Here is an 8,364-nt window from a genome sequence, read left to right as displayed (position 1 = left end):
AGCTCTGATGGGCACTCGGAGGAGACCCGGGGACCCGGGCGTGCCGCCGGCGCGGGATTCGGAAGGTAAGGGGGGCTGGGGGGCGGAGGGACGGACAGGGATGGTGAGGGCTTCTGGGCAGGGACCAGGTCCTCCCCCTGCGCCTCCGCTCCAACCCCCTCGTTCCGCCCGGCATCTCCGTCGCTGGAGCGTCCCCCCCAGCGCTCCGCTGAGGCCGCCTCTCGCTCTCCACGCAGACCTCTTCCAGGACTTGAGCCCGTTCCAGGAGACTTGGCTGGCCGAAGGTACGCTGCTTCCTCCTGCTTTGCCCCTCGTTCCGTTGTTTGCCGTCTGGCCCGCTCGCCAGCCGCTGGCCGTGGGGATGACGGCGCAGGGACCGCGCTACTGTGCGGGAATGCGCGCAGGAACGCAACTTGGCGCCTCGCCACTTCCCTGCTTACAGTTTTCGTCTCAAACTACTTGTAACTGGTTCCGTTTTATGCTAACGTCTTACTTCCCGCTTTGGTTGCCAGACGCTGGTATTTTCTTAAAGAAGCAATGAACTATTATTTTAATTGGGGGAACAAAGTGCTTCTCAACTATTTTTTTTCTTTTTTACGATAATTCTTTGCAGGGCCCTTCCTGGAATTTGCACACTCTTCAGTGTGCTAAGTTGTTTTGCCTTTTAACTCCAGGGACATGAAAACATCAACTCCCAGGGAGTTCCGTTAATTCCAAGTGAAACTAGTTCTAAACAGTACAGTGAATTTGCTCTAATTCTACTACTACACATGATCGATTTTCTAGAACATTCAAAACCCATTCTCAAGTACAGACTCAACAAATATAACAGTACTTGCTGTGATACAGGTATTTAACAAGTATGTGACAGTAACAATATAAAAATATGTACAGCATTCCAGGCATGATTATTTCCCTTAATGTTACTGTGAGACAATACTGTGAAACAGCAGGTTTTAAGCCTCCAAAAATGTATTATTTGCCAACTAACTAAGACTATTAATGGGAAAAAGAAGTCCAGTGTTTCTGTTCATTTTGAACCAAAATGAAATTACAGTGATCAGGTAGTTGTCAGCAGTGTAAGGATGCAAGAGGAATTACCTGGCAGCTGTTTCAGGACTGAAACACATAACTTATCACAGCAGAAAAACCAGTATTCATTTCTGGTCATCTAATAGCTCTGCTGAACATGCACACTTGCTTGAGGCTGGTTTCCCTTGAACCCTCAGAAACCTTGAGCTGCCAGTAAGAGAAGTTTGCCTCAGAAATTATTTCTTTCAATTTTAGGCTTTCCAATGTTTAGTAATATTTTTAGCTCACTGAAGAATTGGCATAGAATGCCTTGTGTTTGCAGAATGAGTTCCTAAGCACCCTGGGGTGAAGGGAAGGTCACACATGGTCCCTTTGTGCTGTACAGGCAGAGGTAACCTGCTATCACATACCATCAGGGAACGACAACGCAAACCCCAGTGCATGTGCCTGGAATACAGGCAGGAATCTCTGGGTTCGCGTAGCCCACAGCATCTAATCAGAGCCCAAGTGCCATCTCTGGGAAATCCAAAGCATCTTTTCATACTCCAGCTTATGATCTTAGACTGTATATATGGGGAGCTGCTTTCTCCCACGGTGACGCCCATGTCTAGCTTTTTAAGAAGAAAAGGTGCCCTCTGAAGCAAACTACTGTTTGTTTCTCTGTATTCACCACTATGTCAAATAACTTTCCTGAATGGTGACAATAAGGGGTCTCATTCATGTCTTGTACACGCCTACGTGTCAGCATTTGTTCACGAGGTGAAGGCAGCTGAAAACGTAGGGTACCTTCCGAAGCAACGCAGAAGGGGAAGTATGAAATGAGTTACTTATTCCCTGCCTCTACCACGTTCACGTTAGATATTTAGTTATTTTATCATCTTATTTACAGTTCTTGGTGTTATTGTTGAAATAAACAAATGTAGGAAGGAAGCAAACTGGAAATATAAATTGATAATAATAACCTGTATGAAAACGTCACATTTAAACCACACGTACGCATCTGCGTGTCTGTGTGTGTACGCGTGGCAAGGTCTGTATGTGGTTTCCTTCACAGGGGTTATCTCTGATAGCTTTTTAGAACGTTTCTAATAGTGTCCAGCTCTGCTGCTTCTGGAGCTACTGAAACGGCTGTTGTTCCTCCTATGCTAAATGCTTAAGCACCTTATGTTTCTAATGAAAATTGTGAACCCTGAGCTAAAAAGCTTGCTGTTCTCCTTATTTCCAAGGTAAGGCAGAAAGAAACTGGAACTGCATTAATTAATCCCAAAGGGAAACTCCCCTCAGACACTGAAGTACATCCCAACAAAGCTCAGATCTCTCCTGTATAGACTTTTTTCTGCCTTACTGTTAATTATACCATACAAAGTGCCAAATCTAATGCTCCTGTCTCTTCTCTCTCCCTCACCACTTCCCTCCCTCCCTTCCTCCCTCCCCTGGCAGCTCAGGTTCCAGACAGCGATGAGCAATTTGTGCCTGACTTTCATTCAGAAAACTGTAAGTAGCTCGGGGGTGATCACACATCTTGAGGGGGAGGGCAGGATACACCTAAACCAAACACACAAATGTAACGCACGAACCCTGAGGCTGAAATATTTGTTCCTACACTATTGTGATGGTGCCAGAAACCCCAGGCTAACTGTCCACCACACCTGGACAATGCCACAGTACCTCTGTGTGGTGGTAACTACCCCACAGCCCCTTTTGCAGAGTGCTGTCACACACATTGATTCAGTCAGGCTCTTCGGATCCCTTTGGGTGCGGGTGTGATGTGAAGAGTAACGATGGGCTTCTCTGATGAGGCGCAAACTGAAGGCAGGTGGAAGGAGTCTGCTTTGGGGGTTTTTCCCCTCTTGCTAAGAAAATTAATCTGTGTGGGGGGACATTTGCAGTAGAAAGGGGCCTTAACATGTGCTAAGACCTCAGCAGCCCTTTCTCTAACCTTTCTGAGAGCAGGTTGCTGCAGCACTTCTGAAGGGACAATTCGCCCCTGATGTGAGGGCGAACTGGCCTGAGGATGGCTGGTGCACACGCAGTTCAGGTCAGTCCTGAACGAACTCAGCAAACACAGGAGGCATTAACAATCAGGATGTTAGTTTCCATCCCCAAAACTAACCACTGCTGTGAACATCCCAGGCGCTGAAAGCAGCATCGTGTCAGCTTGACGAGGTGGGAGGAAGCTGGCGAAGGAGGGCTGGAGCCAGCCGCCTAAAAAGCTTACAGTTTTGGTTTGGAGGACAGACCTTTCCCTTGTTTGAGAAACAAACCTGGACCTATCTACCTTTACTTCCTAAATGTCAGTGACCTCCTAACAGCAGCAGCGGAGCCCAGAGGCCAAGGCTGAAGATGCTTACCATGTCCTTCAGCCAGGACAAGCTTTCATAAGGAACTAGTGAAAGAAGTTTTTCTCCCTGATGGATTTAATTAAGCATAAGATGTAACAATACCCACACCCTACTTCCTGGTGCTGTAAACTGCAACCCCCATTTACTTGTGAAATTCTAACCAGCCCAGAAATGTCCCTCCTCATCTGCCTCAGGCCATGACCACAGACCAATTTTTCCTGGACCGTCACTGATGTTCTGGATGAGCAGAGTGGTTAGGAGACTCCCCCAGTCCCACATTCAGGGATGTTGCTCTGCTGCTACACAGGAGTCAACAAAGGGAAACCTGCATTTGGGAATGCAACGGGTGGCTGCAGAGTGGCAGCCTCCCACCCAGGAATCACAGTGCCATGTAGAAGGGCCTGGCCTCTTTCCCATGTGCTGAAGAATCAACCTGATACAATTATTAAAATTGTGCATTTCAAAGGGAGGCTACTGCAAGCTGCTCTTCGAATTTTGAGGTATATTATAGTGAAAGCAAGGAAGTGGAAGTCGGACTTCTGTTTTTACCATGTTTTAACAGTAATGCGGTTCTTTTGGAAAAGGGATTTTATCTATCTAAATTGGTTAGGTGCTTTTGAAAACCTGAGTTGTGTGAGCATCAGCCTGGGGACAGCCTGTAATAGCACACAATACGCGTAATCGTGTTTTCGCACAGAAAACCTTCAGCCTTTGTAGCTGTGTCTACAAAATCCTTACACTTACTGTCCTACAGGACGAAGGGTACCATCAGGAAATCCACAATGTGTAATCACATCAGTGCATTATAACTAACGCCGTGCTACACAGTAACGCTACTCCCAAGATGCGCTTGCCAGGTGTGTCAGTGAAAGAGCATTTTGCATGATGCACATCAAAACTTTGCTTTTATGAGCCAGGAACAGAGAACGTGCATGCCGCCCCTTGTGACCGAACAGCAAATGTCTGTCCCAGCCCTGAACAGCTGACGAGGTACCAAAGTGATCTGGGTTATCGGAGAGCATGTTAACACTACCTTGAATTTGCTTGTTGAAGGTTGCCGTACCAGACAAACACTCCTGAATCTCAGGCAGAGCCCAGGAAAGTCTAGTGAACAGCTGTACACATTTGGTATCTGGTTTCTCGCAGCCAGCTGAACAAGGACAAGGTGGTGGCACCTCAGCTGACTTGTTACCAGCAGGTAAAATCTCCCTCCAGAAACAAAGTGCCAACTTGATCTCTCACTTCTCTCCCACAGTGGCTCTTCACAGTCCTCCTGTGAAGATTAAAAAGGAGCCACAGAGTCCCTCCTCGGGCCCCACGCTCTCCTGCAACCATAAGCAGCCTTTCCAGTACCCCAGTGGCGAGCAGTGCCTTTACGCCAGGTAACAGAGCTTACACGGTGGGGGGCCAGGAGCTGCTCCGAAATCAAGTGCTACTGCATTATCTAACAATGTCTGACCGCAGCGTGGTCTGTCTGCAGGGGGAAGGCACACGTGCTGCAGCACAAATTAACAGAGGTCAGCTCGAGGCAAGCTGCTCGCTGCCACTGACTGCTCAGAGCCGTGTAGGGTAGATCTGAGCTTGCCTCTTTTTGCTTCTCCCTGGTGCTGTTCCTCACCTGGCCTGATGCGGGGAGCAGTCTGGACATGTCATGTGCCTCACTCTCCCCACTGCTTTCCAAAATTGTCCCACAAGGAGCTCCCTGACACCACTGCCTCGTCCCAGGTATTTGCCTGAGTTACACTCCGGCTGTTTCGGTACAGACACCTTTTCCAGTTTCCTGCTTGAAGGGTTATTGCTACTGTGTGTGGGGTAAACCAGTAGTGAGACAGGAGGAGTTCACGCTGGAAGTCTCTGGCCTAGGAGGGCGCATAGAAGGCCCACGTGTCTGCCTGGGACACGTTCTCCCCAGGTACTGCCGCAAGTCCTCGGAGGACTATAATGTTCCAATTATCTATTTGACTGTCCCAGTGCCTATGATCAACCCAGACAAGTTGGAATCAAGTCACCCAACCCAGGAACCCCGATACAGTCACCACTCCAGCAGTTCCCTCGACAGGACAGGAGCTTCCCGAGCCCTGTGGGGCCACCCCCCACCACGTCCAGCTGTGGATACCTCAACAAAAATGGGTGAGTTACTGCCAGGGGGAGGCAGCCCCTGGCAAGGATTTCCCTCCTTGGTGATTCAGGGAAGAGGGGCTGCAGCATTCAGATTAAAGGGCTGTTTCCAGCAATCACAGGATCCCCCTCATCCAAAGTACCTGGGACTCACCACTGCTGCCCAGGGTTTGAACAAGTCTATAACCTTAAGCTCATCAGATTCTGTGAAGGATGGGCACACAGCTGCCCTTGGGAACATCTTTCACTGGGCTCCCTTCCTTGCCCCAGCTACGCATGCAGCTCCTGCAGCCCCAGGAACAGGCTGAGGCCAAGGAATTTTCTGTCCCTCAACCAGCCCTGCACCAGGGCCGAGACCAGAGGGCCATGAAAGCCATCCCATGTCCTCTCCCCTCTTCTAGCTCTGCATTCCAGCCACCTGTGGAGATGTGCCATTCCTTCCCCTCCCAGGGAGACCCCATTGCCTACCAGCACCAGATGCCTGAGCCCTGCCTCCAGTACCCTCGTCAGGGCTTCAAACAGGAGTACCATGACCCATGCTACGAGCAAGCCAGCCAGGCAGGCAGCAGCCGTCCGTATCCAGCAGCTGCGGGGATCAAGCAGGAGCAGGGGGACTACATGTATGGCTCAGGTAGGCAGAAGGAGCTCCCCCTGACTGCCCAAACCAGGCACCGGTGGGAGTGAGCAACCTCCTGGCTGAACATCCCTCGCTGGTGGGCTTTGGGCTTTGATACAGTACTACTTCACCTTCAGAAGCGTGTGGGGTCTGGGAAACTGGCTGTATAGCAGGAAACGCAAACAGTTCTGTCTGTTTACTGCATCCAAGAGAAGGCTGGGACATGCACTTTCTGTACCATGCTAGGGCTTTCTGGTAGACAGTGGAAAGCTTTAACTAGCTGTAGGAGCTGGAAAGTGATGTTAAAGCCATTCAAACTAGATTACACGCATGCCTTTTTTTCCAAGGGAAGAAGTAGCCACTGGGGAGACTCTTAAAATTCGTAATTAACCCACTCACACCATCCAAAATAGAGAAAAGGGTATTCCCAGTTTCACAGGGAGTTTTTGTCCTTGGAAGGGGGGGGAAGTGTGAGCTGGTAGGTTGTAGAAAGGGAGAGAAGCAGGGTCAGCTTTGAAGAAATTTCTATACAGAAAACCATTCTGTAAATGGCAGCAGAAAGGAAGGAATCAAGGATCTGGGAGCTTGTACAGAAACAGTGTCTCGGATCGCTGCAGCAGGAGGGGACCTTCAAGCTACTCTGGGTGCTCTGACTGCACTGCACAGCCCCGAGCTGCAGCTCACGGCACTGGCTGGCCATGGGCCTTTCCCCTGGCTGGAAGCAGAAGAATTTAATTCACAAAACAGAAGCAAAGCAGCAGCTCTCGCAGCACAGCTGGGGGGTGTCAGCTTCACTGCTGAGGTCATACTGGCAGCTAGAAACTCCTTGTAGCAGGTCACAGAGCCAGTGCCCTGTTCTGGAGCTCAGCATGCAGGATAAGCCAGCTTTGTTCTGCCAAAGCAATCTAAAACACTGCCTTTAGTAAACATTCAGATGCTGCTGCTCCCCATTAACACCATTAGAGTACCCCTGGGAAAGTGCAATGGCTTTTCACCTGTAAAAGCAGTAGTAGAGTGCCTAGTTATCTTAACCTGAGGTGAGGGGTCATACAGATTGAGCCTGTTGGCCAAGATTTTATGTTGAGCGGTGCACAGATGTCTGACTGACTGTCCTGGCTGCTCTGAAGGAAATCACAATAGTACCACAAACATTTGCTGGTGTAATTCATAACGAAGATGAAGTTGGGGGGATGGCGGAGACATCAGAAGTTACCAGTCTGCCACTAATCCTTTAGGAGGGCCCTAAGAGGATGCTGTTAGACAGCTGTGCTTACCTCTCCACCCCTGGAGAGCAAGAGCATTCTGCCTCCTGTGCTTTCTAATTAAGTATGTTAATTGTTCCATAGACATTCCTGGCTGTCCTTCCATGTACATAAATGCTGAGAGTTATCCAAGTTACTCAAATACAGAAGATACATTAGGTAAGAAACCCTGTGACTGCCGTCGACTCCCGGCACTGCGCTGGCCGCTGGTGCAACCCTGTCTCTGTCCGTGACTGCCTGTGGTGCTCTCCCTTTCAGGCTGCAGCTACGACAAGCAGAGGAGGTCCTTCACTGATGATGCCTGTGTTGTTCCTGAAAAATTTGAAGGTTGGAGAAAGAATGGCTTCCAGTTTGGGTATAAGATAGGGCTATTCAGCAGCTTTGCTAGCCACTTGACCACTGTCTGTGTGGTCTGTTACGCCGTGTTCTTGCAGGTGCTAGCTGTGGTTCATACCTGGCTTTCTGGTATCCCATTTCTTGAGATTTTTAGCAGCAAACAGGCCTTCTAGCATAAGTAGCTTAATTGTGAGGTTTACCAGAGCTCCTCCTGGAAGAGCTGTTCGTGCATTGGCTGCTCCGATGTATGTGAACTGAGATACTCCAGGTAAACGTTTGTGAAATGTGCCCTTTTTTTGCACTGTTACCCTTAGAAACACCTTGTTTGCTCTTCTCAGCAGATGTCAAGCACGAAGCTGGAGGGTACCGGGAAGGACCTCCATACCAGAGACGAGGATCTCTTCAACTCTGGCAGTTTCTTGTGGCTTTATTAGACGATCCAACGAATTCCCACTTCATTGCCTGGACTGGTAGAGGGATGGAGTTCAAGCTCATTGAGCCAGAAGAGGTGAAACCACTCAGCTTCTCTCCAGGCTCAGGGTGGGCAGCCACCATTTCTGAGGCTGCAGATTCCCAAGTGGTGTTCCCTCCGCCCTGGGAAGCCTCCTGCCTACCAGTGGGACTCCCTAGACCCTGCAGCAAGTCAAAGCTTTTAGAA

General features: G+C 49.4%; 1 protein-coding gene across 1 annotated transcript in view; it reads left to right on the top strand.

Annotated features, from left to right (window-relative positions):
- Positions 1 to 7: 7 nt before the first annotated feature.
- The window catches only part of ETV4 (ets variant 4), a 10,237-nt gene continuing 1,880 nt past the window's right edge, over positions 8 to 8,364 (top strand). Inside the window, exons 1-9 of the mRNA XM_010147365.1 lie at positions 8 to 65; positions 237 to 284; positions 2,473 to 2,526; positions 4,630 to 4,756; positions 5,346 to 5,504; positions 5,894 to 6,123; positions 7,455 to 7,529; positions 7,629 to 7,697; positions 8,045 to 8,214. Coding sequence (XP_010145667.1) covers positions 8 to 65; positions 237 to 284; positions 2,473 to 2,526; positions 4,630 to 4,756; positions 5,346 to 5,504; positions 5,894 to 6,123; positions 7,455 to 7,529; positions 7,629 to 7,697; positions 8,045 to 8,214 — 990 coding nt within the window. The remainder of the gene's footprint in view (positions 66 to 236; positions 285 to 2,472; positions 2,527 to 4,629; positions 4,757 to 5,345; positions 5,505 to 5,893; positions 6,124 to 7,454; positions 7,530 to 7,628; positions 7,698 to 8,044; positions 8,215 to 8,364) is intronic.

The sequence above is a fragment of the Eurypyga helias genome, unplaced genomic scaffold (genome assembly GCF_000690775.1).
Source record: "Eurypyga helias isolate BGI_N326 unplaced genomic scaffold, ASM69077v1 scaffold35232, whole genome shotgun sequence".
Lineage (NCBI taxonomy): Eukaryota > Metazoa > Chordata > Aves > Eurypygiformes > Eurypygidae > Eurypyga > Eurypyga helias.
This window is presented reverse-complemented; position numbering and strand designations above follow the sequence as displayed.